This window comes from Tursiops truncatus, chromosome X (assembly GCF_011762595.2).
Source record: "Tursiops truncatus isolate mTurTru1 chromosome X, mTurTru1.mat.Y, whole genome shotgun sequence".
NCBI classification, from domain to species: Eukaryota; Metazoa; Chordata; class Mammalia; order Artiodactyla; family Delphinidae; genus Tursiops; species Tursiops truncatus.
Genome location: NC_047055.1, coordinates 115,466,497 through 115,486,129, shown reverse-complemented (window position 1 = coordinate 115,486,129; position 19,633 = coordinate 115,466,497). Strand labels below are relative to the sequence as shown.

The 19,633-nt window shown below is 43.1% G+C and overlaps 1 protein-coding gene across 1 annotated transcript in view; it reads left to right on the top strand.

Moving 5' to 3' along the window:
- TXLNG (taxilin gamma) overlaps positions 1 to 19,021 on the top strand; it is a 52,465-nt gene extending 33,444 nt beyond the window's left edge. Inside the window, exons 4-10 of the mRNA XM_019925637.3 lie at positions 2,181 to 2,351; positions 3,981 to 4,175; positions 6,331 to 6,450; positions 8,130 to 8,204; positions 14,075 to 14,167; positions 14,809 to 14,904; positions 15,917 to 19,021. Of these exons, the coding sequence (XP_019781196.1) occupies positions 2,181 to 2,351; positions 3,981 to 4,175; positions 6,331 to 6,450; positions 8,130 to 8,204; positions 14,075 to 14,167; positions 14,809 to 14,904; positions 15,917 to 16,207 (1,041 nt within the window). The 3' untranslated portion in view covers positions 16,208 to 19,021. The remainder of the gene's footprint in view (positions 1 to 2,180; positions 2,352 to 3,980; positions 4,176 to 6,330; positions 6,451 to 8,129; positions 8,205 to 14,074; positions 14,168 to 14,808; positions 14,905 to 15,916) is intronic.
- The last annotated feature ends 612 nt before the right edge of the window (positions 19,022 to 19,633 follow it).

Genomic DNA, 19,633 nt, shown 5'->3' with positions numbered 1-19,633 from the left:
GGGATCTTCCCGGACCGGGGCACGAGCCCATGTCCCCTGCATCAGCAGGCGGACTCTCAACCACTGCGCCACCAGGGAAGTGCCCTGCGTAGTTTTTTTTTTTTTTTTTTGCAGTACGCGGGCCTCTCACTGTTGTGGCCTCTCCCGTTGTGGAGCACAGGCTCCGGACGCGCAGGCTCAGCGGCCATGGCTCACGGGCGTAGCCGCTCCGCGGCATGTGGGATCTTCCCGGACCGGGGCACGAACCCGTGTCCCCTGCATCAACAGGTGGACTCTCAACTACTGTGCCACCAGGGAAGCCCCTTGCATAGTTTTTAAAAAGTGAAATAGCATACAACCTGAGGGCCAAAGCCAGCAAGGCCTGTTTTTGTACTGACCACAAGCTAAGAATGGTTTTACTTAACTGTTGTTTAAAAGTGTTGTTTAAAAGACAGTGACGACACAACCGACATGTTATGGCCTGCAAAGCCTAAAATATTTCCTTTCTGGCCATTTACAGAGTAAGTTTGCTGGTCCCTGTTCTGTAGCTACATGCAAACAATCTGAATGAATCCTAGCAGTGTAATCTTCAGCTGTGCTGTCCAGAATGGTAGCCACTAGTCATTTGTGGCCATTTAATCTTGAATTCATTTATTTTAATTTTTAAAGATTTATTTACTTATTTATTTATGGCTGCGTTGGGTCTTAGCATGTGGGATCTTTGTTGCGGCATGCGGGCTCTTTTGTTGCGGCACCTGGGCTCTTCGTTGTAGTGTGCAGGCTTCTCTCTAGTTGTGGCGTACGGGTTTTCTCTTCTTTAGTTGTGGTGCGCAGGTTCCAGGGCACGAGGGCTCTGTAGTTGTGGCGCGTGGGCTCTGCAGTTTGCAGTATGTGGGCTCTAGCTGAGGCATGCGAGCTCAGTAGTTGTGTCGTGCGGGCTTAGTTGCCCCGTGGCATGTGGGATCTTAGTTCCCTGGCCAGGTATCGAACCCGAGTCCCCTGCACTGTAAGGCGGATTCCTTACCACTGGACCACCAGGGAAGTCCCTTGAGTTCATTTAAATTAAAGAAAATTTAAATTTTGGTTTCTCAGTTGCAGTAGCCACAATAAAGTCAGAACAACTAAAATCAAAACGATTTCTTGGGCTTCCGTGGTGGTGCAGTGGTTGAGAGTCCGCCTGCCGATGCAGGGGACACGGTTCGTGTCCCGGTCCGGGAAGATCCCACACGCCGCGGAGCAGCTGGGCCCGTGAGCCATGGCCGCTGAGCCTGCATGTCCAGAGCCTGTGCTCCGCAGCGGGAGAGGCCACAGCAGTGAGAGGCCCGCGTACCGCAAAAATACAAAAACAAAAAAACGATTTCTTTTAGGACCACACACGGATGACATAAAATACAGAGGAGAGCAAAGGAGTAGTGACCCCAGGATTCAGGGTTGTGGTTACCTTGAATCTGGGGAGGGCGGGGGGAGTTCCAGCCCTCGGTGGAGTTACTGATAGGGTGTCCAGATCCTGCAGCCCACGGTCCTGAGTAAGGTTATTTTACGAGAGTATTTTACAAAAACAGAATTATTTTCTGGGGGGGGGGAGGGATTTCCGTAAAGGTGTTTTTAATAGCTATAAGCATCTCGCCTGTAAGGATGTGTGGTATGTTTTGAGAGGCCACAAGGTGTCGCTCTTGCTCTTGAAATAGTGACTCAGCATCCTTTTCTTCTCCAGTTAACAGGTCAGTAAGGCTGCCATCTTATCTGTTAGTGTTGGTGTAACCTTGAAACAGACGCATTTGCTCCAGACCTATAGTTGCAGTGCGCCCCCCTCACTTGCAAAGAACTGAGTGCTGCTTATTGAGTTCTGATTTGGAGGATTGTTTCAATAAAGTAGCTTGAGTGTGTTTTTCAAGAAAGTAAAACTTTCTGGTGTTGATTCCTAAAAAGTCCAAAACGTCATTTTTTTTTGTTTTTAATAAATAAATAAAGAGATTAAGATTGTTTTTTTCCTACCCTAAATCATTTGCTTACTTTCCTATCATAATGGGAAAAGAGAAGGTTGGCAGGGCAGCATGGCATGAAACAGTTAAAATAAAATATTACACTACAATACTGTGGGTTTTTGGAAATGTATTCCTTAGTTCTTATTGTAATTCTTCCAGCCATAACTCAAAGGTTTTCGCTGTATTTCCTAAATGTAAAGTGCTTATTACTTTTAGCTGGAGGAGAGCAGGAACGTTCAGAAGCAAATGAAGATTCTGCAGAAGAAGCAAGCCCAGATCGTGAAAGAGAAAGTTCATTTGCAGAGTGAACACAGCAAGGCTATCTTGGCAAGAAGCAAACTCGAGTCTCTTTGCAGGGAACTTCAGCGTCACAATAAGACGTTAAAGGTGAGTTGGTTCCTTTTGTTTTTCTTTTTTAATTTTTTAAAATTTATTTTTAGCTGTGCTGGATCTTCATTGCTGTGCGCGGGCTTTCTCTAGTTGCGGCGAGCAGGGGCTACTCTTTGTTGCAGTGCATGGGCTTCTCGTTGTGGAGCACGGGCTCTAGGCGTGCGGGCTTCAGTAGTTGTGGCTTATGGCCTCAGTGGTTGTGGCTCAAGGACTCTAGAGCTCAGGCTCAGTAGTTGTGGCGCACGGGCTTAATTGCTCCGCGGCATGTGGGATCTTCCCGGACCAGGGCTCAAACACTCTCCCCTGCATTGGCAGGTGGATTCTTAATCACTGCAGCACCAGGGAAGTCTGGTTCCGTTTTCTGTTTTTCAGGAGGGCCTGGCTTAGCTTGATTTATAGTCGCTGTGTACCTATTTGAACTAAATCCGTGTCTCTCCTTGGAGACAGGGATGCCACCGTTCTGTTTTGCTTGGCCTTGTGCTTCTTAACGCACCTCATACTTGCTCATACTTGCTCGTGGGGAATCTAGATGAGATTGATGTTTAGACCACAGCTTTCCCACTAGGAGCCATGGCTTAGGAAGCTCAAATTTGCAGTTTCCTGCTGAGCACTGAGGTCGTTCATTAGCACGTGTGAAAAGTGGACATGAAATGAGAAGCCGAGTAGGAGCAGACTTGAGGGAAGGGAAAGGCCCCACTGAGCTCCTCAAGGGCTGTTCGTTGGTTATATCACCGGCCACGCTTGTCCATCCCAGTTCCCCATTGCCAAGTACTTTTAGAAGAGCGCTTATTCCTCGGCTGATTAAAAGACAAAGCAGCGGGTATCCAAAAGTTAGTTGGTACCAACAGAGGAAGAAGGGAAGAAGGCAGAGACACAGGGGTGGGCCTGTCCTCATGTGCAGTTGTGGTGTGATTTTGACTGAGCCGCATTGCTCGTGAGACTCCCCCACCATGGCAGGCACCCAAGGCCCTAGAACATAGGAGCCCTCAGGAAATGGATCTTGACCTGATGTGGGAGCCGTTAGGTTTTCTTTGCTTTTGAATCCTTGGATTTCGGTGTTCACGAAACTGAGTGGTATTTTTTCCCCATAGCAAGTCCACACTTTGATTGGACTGGTAATGCTTTAGACACTAGACACCTAAAGGTCTCTTAGCACTTGGATCTGAGCAAGAGTTGGGACTAAGCTTTTAAGATGCAGATTCCTTTTGTCCCTTGCCATCTAGGGAGTAGAAGGTGCGACTCAGAAAGTGAAGGGCAGCAAGGGATCGCCCTCTTCCGGCTGATTTCAGATGCTGCCCTGCAGGACTAGCCAGGGGGGAGGGTATTTGGGAAACCCGCGTGGAGGGGGCTAGCTGCCTGGCAAGACTCCTTCCTCATCTCTCAGTGTGATCACAGAGCGCTTACTGTAGAGCAGGGCAGGCGGCGCCTCTCTGATTATCTACCTAGGAGAAGCTGCTTGCTTTCAAACGAGAGCCTTCCGGTCCTAAATAAAGGGAAGGAATTCTAGTTCAGAAGCACCACTTCAGGGCAGCAAGCAGTGAACCCACATGGCAGTAGTGTCTTTTGTGGGCGTCTGTGCCATCTTATAGGTCTGTACGATTAACAGAAATTGTTTTGGATAATAAGGAAGAAAATATGCAGCAGGCACGAGAGGAGGAAGAAAGACGGAAAGAGGCCACTGCACACTTCCAAATCACTTTGAATGAAATCCAGGCACAGCTGGAGCAACACGACATACACAACGCCAAGCTCCGCCAGGAGAACGTCGAGCTGGGCGAAAAGCTGAAGAAGCTCATCGAGCAGTACGCACTGAGGGAGGAGGTAGGGCAGCTGGTGTGTCCCCTCACTACGAACCAAAAGCATTCACTAAAGCTCTTCCTTCAGGGTGTTTTAGAACCTTCTTCCTCCAGGGTGTTTTAGAACCCTTGTGTCTGCATGGTGGAAGTCTGGCCTTCCCTCGCAGGACTCGTGGGGACCATACTCGATGGCCTGGAAGTCAGTGGATTTGGGTGCGTGAGGCGATTTCTTGGAGACAGTGTTAAGCACTACTCATCTTCCATGTGATTCTGGAAGATTGTAATTTTAGCATAGATTTTCCCCTTGTCTAGACTAAAAGTGAGTAAATACCTGGCCCCAAACTACACTGTATTTTAGACGTCTATGATAATCTGTATGGTCTACACTATCATTCCATTATGCCTGTGTTTCAGATATTTTTTTTTAGTGGAGGTTTTATAGTATTTGGGAGAAAACCGAACCTATTTCTAAACCCTTATACACCCAATTGAAGTAAAAAGTTTACTGGAAGGGTCTGTGGCACCTCATCTTGGTCACTGGCCTCCAACTAAGACTTAGTTCTACAAGCCAGTTGGGAAGTCTGGGCGTGGTGTCTAGATTAAATGCAAGTAGGCGATCATGTGCTTTTTTAAAGTTCCTCCCTTTTAGAGGTCAGATGGGCAGGAACAAAGGGTTAGGTTCTTTAAATGACACATTCCCTGCCTTTTAAGTTAGTAAAATGTTCTCTTATGTGTGTTGTATCCCTTATAGAGGTAGCTTAAAATAGCTGATTTAAAAAAAAAAAAGATTGTGGCATCTCTGTGGGTTATTTTATCCAGTTTTCAAGGCAAACTTTATATTAATTTAGTTTTCCATATAGCCCTTTAAAAACTGTTAGTTTTTTTAAAGATTTTCTTTTTATCACTCTCGATGCTTTTTGCTTACCTTTTCCCCCCTTATTATTATGGAAAATTATAAACGAAGAAAGTAGAGACTGTATCACCTGGTTTTAGCAAATGAAACCACAGTTTCAACTATATTCCCATCACTTTCCCCTGGGTTATTTTGAAGCAAATCCAAGGTATCAGTCCATTCATATATATTTGAGGGTGTACCTCACAAAGACTAAGGATTCATTTTTAGATGTGACCACAATACCATTTTCATACCTGAAAAATTAGCAGTAATTATTTAATATTAAAATCTAGTCATCGTTTACATTTTTCCGATTGTCTCCCCGTTTTTTTTAAAAAAAGAAAACACCTATTTGAATCATCCAGATAAAGCCCGTCTGCTTCACTGGCTGACGTGTGTCAAGTCTCTAACATAAACATTTCCTTTTCTCTCTTTTTTATTCTTACAGTGTGTTTGTTGAAGAAACTTTTTTTGTCCTAGAGAATAAATTTTCTATTAGATTATAAAGCCCTCACTTTTCTTAAATTATTGTTTTAGTTTTGTAGTTTAATGTGCCACATTATAGATGCAGAAAATTTGAAAGCTATGTATGTTGAAACCACATTACCTGTGAGCCTTATTCAGTTTGAGTATTATTGAATGTTCCTTCCTTGGTCAGGGAGGGATGTTCTGATGACTTTATTGTACATAAACAACCACTTAATAATTTCACTTGGAAATCATAATGACCTTTTATCAAATTTATCTGATAAGTGCCAGGCACCGAGCACCTTACATAGTATAGCCGTTGCGTTGGCCTTTACAGTGCTGCAGTGTGGGTGTGGCTGCCCCCCACAGGTGAGGGGACTGACGTTCAGCAAGGGGGAGAATTCGACTGGGGCCATTCCTCCCATCACAGCATGCTGCCTCCAATTGAGAGATTTGGGAAAATTTAATGGGGAGAAAAAAATACCCAGTAATTATGTGTATGATGTATTATGGGTTTAACAGTTTGATCTCCGTAGCCGTCTTTTTCTTGATACAATTTGAGCTTCATTTTCACCTTACGGCAGAAATAGTATGAGGCCGGCTGCTGAGGTGCTGCTGGGCCATCTCCGGAGGGAGGGATGCCGACACAGGCTTCTGCCAGCACAGCATGCAGACAGGCACCTTGCTGGTATTAGCCCCGGTGGTATTAGCAGGAAAAGCAGCCTCATGAGTGAGGTCTTGTAACTTGTGTCGTGTTTCCTCGTCATCCTGTCCCTTATTTCATTAAGTGACGGAAGAAATTTTACGTTCCCCGCAGCACATTGATAAAGTATTCAAACACAAGGAACTGCAGCAGCAGCTTGTGGACGCCAAACTGCAGCAGACGACACAGCTGATAAAAGAAGCTGATGAGAAGCATCAAAGAGAGAGAGAGTTTGTAAGTTTGCAATTTCTTAAAAAAAGAAATGATTGCCAAAATTGTAACCAAAGCCATTTAAAACATTTAAACTTATTCTACATTTAAATTAGCACTGGGTTGTGCTAATTGTTTTTTTCTCTAGATTGTGAAGGGCATGTGTGTGTTAGAAAACATTAGCTTTTTCTTTCTATTTAACTTTATATACAGAAGATACACTGGAGAGATTAGACCAAGTTACTGCAAAGACCTGCACTGATAGGACTTTTCTGTGCTTAGAATATTTATTTCACTTTTTAGATAATGGCCACCAAGTTTAAGAATTATAGCAGTATTTAACACATTAAATTTGGGGATTCGATTTAATAGCAAGCTTACCAAACATGGGTGTCCTTCATACTGTTACAGTTTATTTCAAACAAGTAACTTGAAACTAGGGAAACTTATTTGTTTACTCTGGTATAATTTTCTGAAAAACTTTAACAGAATTCTCTACATCCTAATCACTCAGCATTATTCTCAGAATGTGTGCTCAGATTATATGGCCTGTCAGTAATTGTGAATACAGTGGAATGTCATTGGGTTTGTATATTTAACACATGCAAATTTAACTTTACCTGCTTAACCAAAAAAAAAAAAAAAAAGTCAGAAGTGGTTATGATAATGAGGACGGTCCCATGCAGATTTCACTTAAGTAACCTAGGCCCTGAGGCGAGCCAGGTCTGAAGACTCGGGTCCTGAGTGGCCCTCGTGATGTGAACATGTCACTCTGAGTGTGAGTCTAGGGTTAAGAGAGAGACATTTTTCATACACCGTGGTCGTTCCATGTGAACTGACAGCGCCGTCCCATGCATAACTGAAGAGACAGTTGTCATTTCCCAAGTTAGAATAGAAATATGATACACATATTTAAATAAATACATACGATACATCTATTTCTGGTTGGTTTTAAGGACTTTTCAAAACCTACTGGACTAAGTGTGACATTTTACTTCAGGGACTGAATTTCACAGCTGCCTACTATGCAATTTCACTACATAATTTTCTTAAACTCAAGTATATAAATTAAAGCTCCCATCCCATCACCACCCCTACCCCCACCCCCAGCTTTAAAAAAAATGTGATCAGAAACCAGGTTCCTGATTTCATTGTTTTGCTCCATACAGTGCCTCATCTTGCCTCTCATGGAGCAGAGGGGCTTTCTAATTTTTTTTTCTTTTTTGGCCACACCACATAGCATGCGGGATCTTAGTTCCCTGACCAGGGATCGAACCTGTGCCCCCTGCAGTGGAAGCGCAGTCTTAACCACTGGACCGCCAGGGACGTCCCAGAGGGGCTTTCTAAATGACCCAGATAATGTCGAGATTCTCAGCCATGTTTTCTGCTCAATACTAGACTTCTCATTATTTTCATCTAAAAGACAACAGTTTAACCCTGAGTTTTGTAAACCTATTATTAGGCCTCCTGGGTACTTCTTCTAAGCAATAAAAGAGTATTCCTACATTCCTAAGTGTTAACAATGGAACAGATCAAAGATACAGGTAATTAGCAATTGATGTGACAGAATGTTTCATTCATAGAGTCGTGGTTCTTGCTAAAATAATGAGTGGAAGGGTTAAGCCTAACTATCTGGTCGTTGGACGTTGTAGTCATATTTGTAATGACTATTAGTATTTTGCCAGAATGTTTCTGTCTTCTAGTTATTAAAAGAAGCAACGGAATCAAGACACAAATATGAACAAATGAAACAACAAGAAGTACAACTAAAACAGCAGGTAACTTGACGGCAGGGGTAGTAGAATTTGTAAGAAAAAAATCTATGGTTCATTTGATACATACCTTGAACCTCCTCTAAGATGATTTTGCTTGTTCCCAGCAGACCTGAGAGTAGATCACACGTCCCTCTTGGAGTTTCCATCTTCATTTAGGGTGACCACCTCATCCTGATTTGCCTAGGACTTTCCTGGTTTTAGCACTCGGTCCCAGGAATCAGGCAGAAGGGACAGTTTGTCCCGCTATGTGCAGGTCCTCCTTCCAGTATCACACGTATTTCCTCCCTTTCTCTGTCTGTTCCCATGTGTGTCAGCTAATTTCCTACTAAAGAAAAACTGATAAATCTTCAGATTTTAGTTCTTTTTTGTGAGGTTGAACCATATGAAATTGCTGATACTTATTTGACCTACAAAATGGCATTTTCATATAGTGTAACGTAAAATCTTTAAAATTTTGTGCTATGAGCCTGTAACCTATTTTAAAAAACTACCTATTGATCATGCATTTCCACTCCCAGGTAGAGTACGGAGGTGGTGGCCACCTTAATGCGGGCCCCCAACTTTCCTTCCTCCCTCCCTCCCTTCTTCCCCTGTACAATATTGTTCACTATAGCCACCATGCTGTACATGAGATCCCTGGAACTTATTCATCTTCTGATTGAAAGTTTGTACCCTTTGACCAACATCTTCCCCTTTCTCCCCGCCCTCCACCTCTGGCAACCACCATTCTACTCTGTTTCTTTGAGTTTGGCTTTTTTAGATTCTACAGGTAAGTGATTATCATACGGTATTTAGTATTTGTCTTTCTGTGTCTCACTTATTTCACTTAGCATAATGCCCTCAAAGCCCATCCACTGTGTCACAAATTGTAAGATTTTCTTCTTTCTTATGGCTGAATAATATTCCATTGTGTATATACACCACATTTTCTTTATCCAGTTATATGTTGATGGACACTTAGGTTTCTTCCATACCTTGGCTATTGTGAATAATGCTGCAATGAACATGGGAGTGCTGATATCTCTTTGAGATCCTGTTTTCATTTCTTTTGGATATATACCCAGAAGTGGAATTTCTGAATCATATGGTGGTTCTATTTTTAATTTTTTGAGGAGTCTTTATACTGTTTTCCATAGTGGCTGCAGCAGTTTACAATTCCACTGACAGTGCACAAGGTTCCCTTTTCTCCACACCCGCTCCAGCATTTGTTAACAGGTGTGAGGTGATATCTTACTGTGGTTTTGATTTGTATTTCCTTGATGACTAGTGATGCTGAGCACCTTTTCATGTACTTGTTGGCCATTTGTATGTCTTTGGAAAAATGTCTATTCAAGCTGGTTTTTAAATTAAGATTTAAAAAATTTTTTTAATTTATTTTTTGCTATTGAGTTGTATGAGTTCCTTATATATTTTGGATATTAACCCTTTATCAGATATATATGGTTTGTAGATATTTTCTCCCATTCCGTAGACTGCCTTTTCATTCTGTTGATTGTTTTTTGTGCAGAAGCTTTTTAGTTTGATGTAGTCCCACGTGCTGATTTTTGCTTTTGTTGCTTGTGCTTTTGTTGTCATATCCAAAAATTCATTGCCAAGACCACTGTCAAGGATCTTTTTAACCTATGTTTTCTTCTAGGAGTTTTACAGTTTCATATCTCCTGTTTAAGTCCTTAACCTATTTCAAGTTAATTTTTGTGACTGGTACAAGATAGCAGTCCAGTTTCATTCCTCTGCATGTGGTTATCCAGTTTTCCCAACACCTTTTATTGAAGATACTTTCCTTTCCCCATTGAGTATTCTTGGCTCAAATACTTGAGCCAAGAATATTATTGTCAAATATTGTCAAATATTATTGACCATATTTGTGTGGGTTTATTTTTGTTTTGTTTTGTTTCAAATTTATTTATTTATTTTTTGGCTGTGTTGGGTCTTCGTTGCTGTGCGCAGGCTTTCTCTAGTTGGGGTGAGCAGGGGCTACTCTTGATTGTGTTGTGCAGGCCTCTCATCACGGTGGCTTCTCTTGTTGCAGAGCATGGGCTCTAGGCGCGTGGGCTTCAGTAGTTGTGGCACATGGGCTCAGTAGTTGTGGCACACGGGCTTAGTTGCTCCGCAGTATGTGGGATCTTCCCGGACCAGGGCTTAAACCCATGTCCCCTGCCTTGGCAGGCAGATTCTTAAGCACTGCGCCACCAGGGAAGTCCCTGTGTGGGTTTTTTTGGGGGGCTCTCAGTTCTGACCCCGTTGGTCTGTCTCTGCTTTTAATGCCCATAGTATATTGTTTTGGTTACTATAGCTTTGTAATGAAGCTTGAAATCAGGGAGTGTAATACCTCTAGCTTTGTTTTCTCAAGATTGCTTTGGCTATTTTGTTCTGTTTGTTTGTTTCTGTGGTTCCATACACATTCTAGGGTTATTTGTTCTATTTCTATGGCAAATGCCATTGGAGTTTTGATAGGGCTTTGGCTAGTGTGAACATTGTTAACAATATTTACTCTTCTGATCCATGAACACAGGGTACCTTTCCACTTATTTTTGTCTTCAATTTCTTTCATCAATGTCTTACAGTTTTCAGTGTATAGATTTTTCATTTCGTTGGTTAAATGTATTCCTAAGTATTTTTTTAATGCTATAGAAAATAGGATTATTTTATTTATTTCTGTTTATTCCTTTTTCAGATACTTTGTTGTTAGTGTATAGAAACATAACTGATTTCTGTATGTTGATTTTGTATCCCGAAACCTTACTGAATTTATTCTACCATTTTTTTGTGGGGTCTTCAGGATTTTCTATATATAAGATCATGTCATCAGCAAACAGACAGTTTTGCTTATTCCTTTCTGCTTTGGATGCTGTTTATTTCTTGTTTAATTGCTCAGGCTAGGAATTTCACTATTGTGTTGAATAGAAGTGGTGAGAGTGGGCATCCTGTCTTGTTCCTGATCTTAGAGGGAAAGCTTTCAGCCTTCAACTGACTTGAGTGTGATGTTAGCTGTGGCTCTGTCATATATGGCCTTTATTATATTAAGTATGTTCCTTCCTTGTACCCAGTTTGTTGAGCGTTTTTTTGTTTGTTTTGTTTTGTTTCGTCTTGGCTGCACTACGCGGCTTGTGGGATCTTAGTTCCCTGACCAGGGATTGAATCCGTGCCCTTGGCAGTGAAAGCGCAGATTCCTAACCACTGGACCACCAGGGATTCCCTGTTAAGCATTTTTATCATGAATTTATGTTGAATTTTACCACATGCATTTTCTGCATCTATTAGATCATACGATTTTTGTCTTTCATGCTATTGTATTAACGTGGTGTGTCACATTTATTGATTTGCCTATGTTGAACCATCCTTGTAGTTTTCTTATCTGGCCTGTACTGTCTTATCTGGCTTTGGTATCAGGGCAATGCTGGCCTTGTAGAATGAGTTCAGGAGTATTCCCTTCTCTTCACTTTTTGGGAAGAGTTTGATAAGAATTGGTGTTTGTTCTTCTTTCAGTGTTTGGTAGAATTCACCCATGAAGCTGTCTAGGCCTAGGCTTTTCTTCGTTGCCTCCCTGCTTTTCAGTCCAGACCCCTTAGGTTTGTTCTAATGCAGTCTTTCTCTGTGGTGCCTTGTATGGAGTAAGGGTAGCAGATGCCTCCCCACTCAAAGAAGAGGTACAGGAAGGACTTCCCATGTCTTCACAGACAGGTGAAATTAGGCATTTGTACCTACAATTCACCCTTTCTCAGAAAAGTAGATTACATTTTGATGAAAAAATGTATTACTCATTTTGAAAGTTTATTATGTAACAAGTTTTTTAAATGTAAGGACTCTAGATTAGTTCTAAAATGCAGACTGGCCTGAATCTGTATGAACACATTTCTTGAGTGCTGTTTGTCTTTGGGTGCGTTTTACAGCGTGGTGACACTCGTTTCCTATAAAGCTAGCCTAACTTAGAGTGAAAACTGAAGAAGTCTTTTGAACTTTCCACCATAAGTTATTGTGCTAGAATGCTTCTAGGAAACTTTGAACCCCTTACTAGCCCTATAAATTCAGTTGTCCACATAAATGGAGAAGAGAATCAATGTGGAAAACGTATAAAAAGTCTATAGATAGCTTTGGAAGATGGACTTTAATGCAGGGCCCCAGAGGGCCCTTCTACCGAGTTCACAGGCGGCTCCAGTTCTGTTGTACTGTTAGCAGTGCAGCTTCTCTTGTCTGTGATCTGTGTCGCCCTGAGTCATGTTATCTGATCGTTAATTTGTTTCCTTTGCTGCCGCCTCTTCCTTTTCCTGCTCCCCAAATGTGCTGTTCTTCCCAAGAGTCCATCTCATTCTCTGCTCTTGCCCACCATGTCCGTTTCCGGGCTTTGTTGATGACCTTAGTCTTATTGGTGTGTTTTGACCAATTTTGTAATCTAGGCCCTTAAGTCCAAGATGGTAGTTGCCACTTACTCATTGCCCAGAGGGGGCCAGCGTTGAACTCTGACGGGACAGTCCACCTGGATGTTCTGTCTTTGATAAAAACAGACCATGCTAAGACTGCCATAACTTCTAATCTCCCTCAGGTGCTGGAACTGCTCCACCAGTCTGCCCGAGCCTCACCGCTGTTCCGACCCCAGGCCAGCGGCCCTGGCGGCTCTGTCACCATGTGCCCCTCTATGGACTGCTCTGCTTGGAAATCCTCTGCGCTATTCTCTTCACCCTGAAATTTCTGTTGGTCCCGGCCTTCAGCCTCCCCCTCCTGGGGGCGTGCTTTGGCTGTCTTATGGTAGCTTCGCCTGGCCTGTTGCCATTGGTAGCGTCGCTTTTGGTCCGCGTCTCCTTCCCACACAGCGGAGCTGGCCTCCCATCTTTCCACCGGCTGCTCCGCTCCCTCCCAGGGCATCTCCCCTCCCGCCCTGGTCTTGGTTTCTCTTTATGCTCCGCACACAGCACTGCTGAAGGTGGACAGGCATCGCTGACGCTGTTTCTTGGCCGCTGGTGATCTTTTCTTCTCCGCTTTCTTTATATGTGCTGTGTGATCTTGAGCAAAGCACTTTATTCCTCCAGGCCTGTTTCCTCATCCTGAAATAATGCAGTTACATTAGGTGGGCTCTCAGGGTTCCCACCTTGTCTGAAATGAAATAATTCAGCCTGCCCTTGAGACCTAGCTTGGGCCTCAGCCACAAGGAGCTTCCCTAACTATTCTATTCTGACCCCTACCGCGCCTCCCCCCACCCCTGGCTTCTGTTAATTCCTGTCCTGGGGGAGAAGGTGACTCTGTGTTCTAAATTCTGCTTGCCTTATCGGTTAGTGCCTTATTTTCCCAGCTAGAATAAAAATTCCTTAAGGGTGGGAGTTAAAAGAAAAATTGCTGTTTCTACTTCTTTCAGCTTTTTTCTCTTAACTATACTCCCACTGAATTCTTTCTCCCCTAACCACACCAATCCTTTGGCTTCTGTTTCATTTTCCTGCCTACATTAAGAAAAGAGATATCCCTGATTTCAAGCTAGGAACTGTGCAGGTGGTATTCTAAGAGAATGATCTTTTTCCAAGGACAATTTTTCAAATATAAGGAGAGGAGGTAGTTCATAAAGGATTAATTGTATGAAATTTATAGCTATTCCACATACTTCAGTTTTTATTATAATTGGCGGAATGGAGCTAATATTTGTACATTTTAAACAGTTTCATCTAAAGATGGTGAGGTTAACATAACTTCCTAAGTTTCAGTGCATTCCAGTGGGTTCTTAGAACTGCAGCCATTGATGTCTGGGGTCGAGGATTGGCTGTGCATTTGTTCTTATTTCTGTCGCTTATAACAGGTAACGTTTAACCATATTATGTTCTTTTTGAAAGTGTTTGGGATTTTAAATCATTTACCTAGAACTCTGAATTTTTTATACTTGTTTTCTGTAGCTTTCTCTTTATATGGATAAGTTTGAAGAATTCCAGACTACCATGGCAAAAAGTAATGAACTGTTTACAACCTTCCGGCAGGAAATGGAAAAGGTATTTGCCTATTTTTAGTGGAGTATTGCCTAAAGGGGAATTTATATAAGAAGCTATTTTAAGCATGATTGCTACTTGGATGAGTTCATGTTTTTACTGTACTGTCTTCATTTCATCTCTTCTGATCCTCCAGTGGCATCATGTTTAGTCACTTTGCCCTCAGTAGTACCCCATGTAGCTAGTGATCTCTAGGCCCTCACAGTTGTCTTTATTAAAGTTAACTCCTCTATTAAATACAATTTGTTGCTAGCCGTAAAGCGGTGTCTTTACTTGCTTCAGGTGATACCTCCCAGCCCCACCCCACACCCTTTTCACAAAGCTCGATGTCCTTGGAGATCAAATTATTTAAAGACAACCACGCCCAGAACAGTAACTACGTATTTTGATTGGTCGATACAGATCAGTGTTTCTACCTTTTTAGCTTTTTTTTTCCTTCTTCTTCTTCGTTTATACTCCCACTGAATTCTTTCTCCCTCAAGCAAACCAATTTTTTGGCGTCTGGTTCTTTTTCCTGCCTGTGATAAGGCAGGCGGTATCCTCGATATTAAACTGAGAACTAGTATGCGCAGGGTCAGGGGGTGGGGCGGGCTGTAGAGATAAGGGAACCTTGAATTTAAATTTGCAATTGTGTCGATTCGCAGATGACAAAGAAAATTAAAAAACTGGAAAAAGAAACGATAATATGGCGGACCAAATGGGAAAACAATAACAAAGCACTTCTGCAAATGGCTGAAGAGGTGAGGTGGTTTCCCGCGGGCTCATGATGTTCAGGTAGCTGACAGGGCAGGGGGACGTGCCTTGTGACACTGCCGTCCTAGCCGAGGGCTCTGGCCAGAGCTGCTGAGTGGGATCTGTCCCGGCAGGAGTCGCAGCTAGAGTCCCAGGTGACGTGGGCTTTCCCACCGCTCAGCCGGCGTTTGATTGACTGGGTCTGGGGCTGAGGGTCGGGGAATCTGCCTTCCGACCAGGTGCCCACCTGGCCAGCACAGGCCACTGACTCGGGTGCCTCTCTCTCCACCTCGACTTACTCTTTCTGAAAAGGTAGCATAGTACTTTTTGCCAGTCTTACGAAGCTGAGATGTACTGTTTGCAAACACTAAATATCACACCTTAAATCCTGTTCTCATCTGAGGATTGGTAAAAACAAGAGAAATCTAGGTGGAAATAAGATGAGTCCTCCTCTTTTTTAAGCAGGCCCTTCATTTTTTATCCGCTAGTCTTTGGTGGTGAGTATCTTCAATTTCCTTAGTAATTCATCAATACAAAATGCTTTTAAAAGTGGGCTTTGGTCTTTTTTTTTTTTTTTTTTTTTTTGCGGTACGCGGGCCTCTCACTGTTGTGGCCTCTCCCGCTGTGGAGCACAGGCTCCGGGCGCGCAGGGTCAGCGGCCATGGCTCACGGGCCCAGCCGCTCTGCGGCGTGTGGGATCTTCCCGGACCGGGGCACGAACCCGTCTTCCCTGCATCGGCAGGCGGACTCTCAACCACTGCGCCACCAGGGAAGCCCAGCTTTGGTTCTTTTTAAGAAACATGACGGGGAATTTCATTTTGTCACCCCAGAACCACGTTAATTGGTGTCTGTAGCTATGTGTGCAGAAGGCAGGTGGCGGGACGTTGGGAGGTGTTGAAGAAACTGAACATGTTCAAGAGGTGACCCAACAAGTGGCTCAAAAGACTTAAATTTGTTGTATCCGGTAACCTAACTTGTATTCAGTTGGGTTACATAAATCCTGCTTTTTCCTCTTTGCAGAAAACTGTGCGAGATAAAGAGTACAAGGCCTTTCACATAAAACTGGAACGGCTGGAGAAGCTGTGCCGGGCCCTGCAGACGGAGAGGAACGAGCTCAGTGAGAAGGTCGAGGTGCTGAAGGAACAGGTCTCGGGGAGGGCGGCGGGCGGGGGCCCAGCGCCGCCCAGGGCCCAGCCCTGCGCTGCCCCGGCTTCTGCCGAGGAGCCCAGCGCCGCCTGGCAAAGCACTGCCCGTGTCAGCCCGGAGGCCGAGTCCCTGGGTGCCGGGCCCAGCATCGAGTCAGTTGACTGAGATCAAGTATGATCACTGTATCGAGAGCTCTATTTTGTGTATAACTTTCTCTGTTAGTAGTAACTTGGTTTTGTGGTGAAAATTTTCTTACTTTTTCTACCATATCTGTATTTTCTTAGAACTACTGGACTTATGTGGTACAGGAGGCTGCTTGGCAGGTTTGAATAGTTTCTCTCTACATTTTCCTCAGCTGTGTTGCACATCTGCCTCTTTCCCCTTCATCGGAATGCATGTGCTCATTGCCTTTCTCCCTCTCCCCTGCTGCTTGCACAGAATTGTCCGAATTAAAATGTCACTCACCAGGGCTGACCATTACAAGGGAACTTTGTTCTGATAACGGTTCCCCACCCCCGCCCCGCGGCTTGTGGGATCTTCGTTCCCTGACGAGGAATTGAACCAGTCCTAACCACTGGACCGCCAGGGAAGTCCCTGATAATGGTTCCTGATGTGAAAACAATACTCGTTTAAACATCCTGCCCCTCCCGCAATTAATATTACTCAAAGAAAAATATCAAGGTGATTAGATATTTGTCTAATAGCCCATTTTAAATGCCAAGTAAAAATAAAACTCTAGGCTTGGGTCAGAAACAAGCATAGCATATTTGATTCAAATTAGCTTTTTGATATTTATATCACTTGACAAATTGAGGTGGCTGCAAGCCTAGACTTGGTTTTGGCAGAATATGTACATAAAGGTGTAACTTTTAAACAAAGTAGTATATACAGGCAAATCCTTGGAGAGACAGGGCTAACGTTTATGTGATTAAAAACAGTCCCACCACTGTTTTCAGGATCTGAATTTGGACCACCTGGATGCCCGCTGTGTGGGGAGCCTGGTGGTTGGTTTGCGTGCGCATCCTCCACTTCCCACGGAGGGCTGCCACTGACAGTCCTTTGTCAGTCAGTGTAAGGCGATGAGGATAAAATCATGTGTAGCTTTCCTTAAGCGGAAGTCCCTCCACTACCTTCTGGCTGCTTGAAAGTTGGTGTCCAACTGTTCCGACAGTCCAAACAGCACCGTTCTCCAGGGTTTTTTAAAGGGAATTTTAATTATGATCATGCTAACTGAATGAAACTGATTCCATTTCTAAAACAAAGACTGGAACCAGCATTAACTTTGAGGAAACTTGGCAGAGAGTAGCCAGGATCTATTTATTACTTATGCTTTCAGTCTGTTTCTGCCCCTTTTCTTAGTGTTTTTTTGGGGTTTTTTTTTTTTTTTTTTTTAGTAAAAACCAGTATTATCAAGGTGTCTACACTTGGAATGGGGGACTTCGGAAATGCAGCACATCACTTTTGGATTTGCTCTCTAACTTCCTTTGTTCTTCACAGTGTCACATGTGGTCGAGTTTATACACATCATTAGCCAGGCTGCACTGATGAGAGTTTTGACTTTGTCCCTGGTATAATTTGCATTGAAATACTTTATGAAATAAAAAGGCTCTATTAGAACTGATGTTAGCACATTCCACTGAGCAAAACTATCAAACTGACACTTCTTATATTGCTTACTGGACCGAATAAACTCCCTTCTGTCCAGTTAAAAGGGTTTTTCTCTTTGTTAAAGTTTTATTTGTCCTGTCACGTTCATGGTCTAAACTGGGTTGAAGAATTGAAAACTGTCCAATAGATAGGCAACAGCGCCTGGAGTGGCGGATTATATCTAAGCTTCCGCCATCAGTCATGTTAATCAAAGGGCCAGACAGTGAAGGAAAAGAAACCCACAAAGTTGGTTATCTAATTACTGTGCAAATGAGTCGGAAGCAAAAACAAACACATCCTCCTCCAGCAGCCTTTTATAGATACCCCCTTCGGTTACTAAATGAAATATTGGACTCATTTCCCTGAGAGGAAATGCAGGTATACATCAGAAACACACTCTACTGTAAAATTGGTACTAATGATCCCATTTCACAAGCGCTCTGCTGGATGTACAGCTCTTACCATCTTAAGCCATTTGTGTAGCCCGCCACGTTTCTTTGTGGTGCTTGTCCTGTGTGGAAGATTGTAACGGACCTGTTGCGTGTTTTCAAGGGCTTTGTAAAGCGACATGATTTACAGTACTTGGCCTGCTGCTTTTGGCTTACTGTGTATTTTTAGCTAGATGCTCTCATGGTGTTTAAAGGACATGGATTCTCTCTGGGGTGCATTTGGTATCCTTTCAGAATCTCTCCTTCCATTACCCTGTGAATAAATACAAACGGGACCCTCTGAGAAGGACACGCTCCTAAAGCAATCACCTCGCCAGCCCAGTGTTGTGGCTTTGTAGCACACCCTGTTTCTACCACATTCTAGAACACTGTAATGCTACTAAGGCTGGCCCAGGAAAGATTGAAATGTCAAATTTGCTTCAACTGCATTTGCTGCACCATCATGGAATCTTGATGTATATTATTTATAGTGGCAGGAGACTCCAAGGAGTAGAGAAAACTTGGGTCTTGGCTAATGGACCATTTCATCCTCAGACTTGTAGGAGTACATTTCTTGGTCTTGAGACCAGTATTTTTTAGTTATGTATGCAACTGCCTTTACTACACCTGGTTGTCAATTCAATTCTCAGGTGTTGCAGAAAAATCTACCTCTTTCAGACTGTAGATGGAAATAACTGTGAAAAAATGATGCAGATATCTTCTAGTTTGTGCTAAACACACTGCTTTATTTTTACAGCCCACGTCTTTCATGAGGATACGAATTGTTAAGAGGCAGTCTTGTTTTGCTTTTCAAAGACATTTTGTAGAGATTTTTCACTAATGTGAATCTGATTTTATCTACTCAATTCTGTATAGATTAAGTAAATATGTATGATAAACTTAACAGCTTCTGTGTATTCTTTTGTTGCCCATGTGACCTTAATGCCGATCAAGTGCAAAGACAGTTGTAGATACTGTTCCTTGTGCCTTAAAAAATAGTTTCATTATTGTATGATTCAAGAAAGAAGATGGGGCACCAGCCACTCAGATTGGGTGACAGAAGACGAGTTTTATGTAGCCAGACCCTTTTTTTAACCTCTAAAATAGAGAACTAGGAAAACTCTACAGTGTAGTTGCTGTCAGAGCTTCAAAAATCTACAAGGACTGGATTTCTTCAGTTTGGGTGCTCTTAGCACATTGCAGGGTGTGCCTATCTCAACAGCAGGAGAGTAGGTATGTACACAGGGGCACATAGGAAAAGACCTTATTTGATGGTGAACAAAAAGTATTTAAGCACATATAGTCAAATATACGAAGGAGTTGGCAAACTTTTCCTGTAAGTCAGCAAGTAAGTATTTTAGGATTACTGTGGTTGTTTCTTCCTAAACAACAAACAACCTTTAAAAATCAATGTAGAGAATTCCCTGGCTGGCCAGTGGTTAGGACTCTACGCTTTCACTGCCTGGGGCCCAGGTTCAATCACTGGTCAGGGAATGTGCAGTGCGACTGACTGACT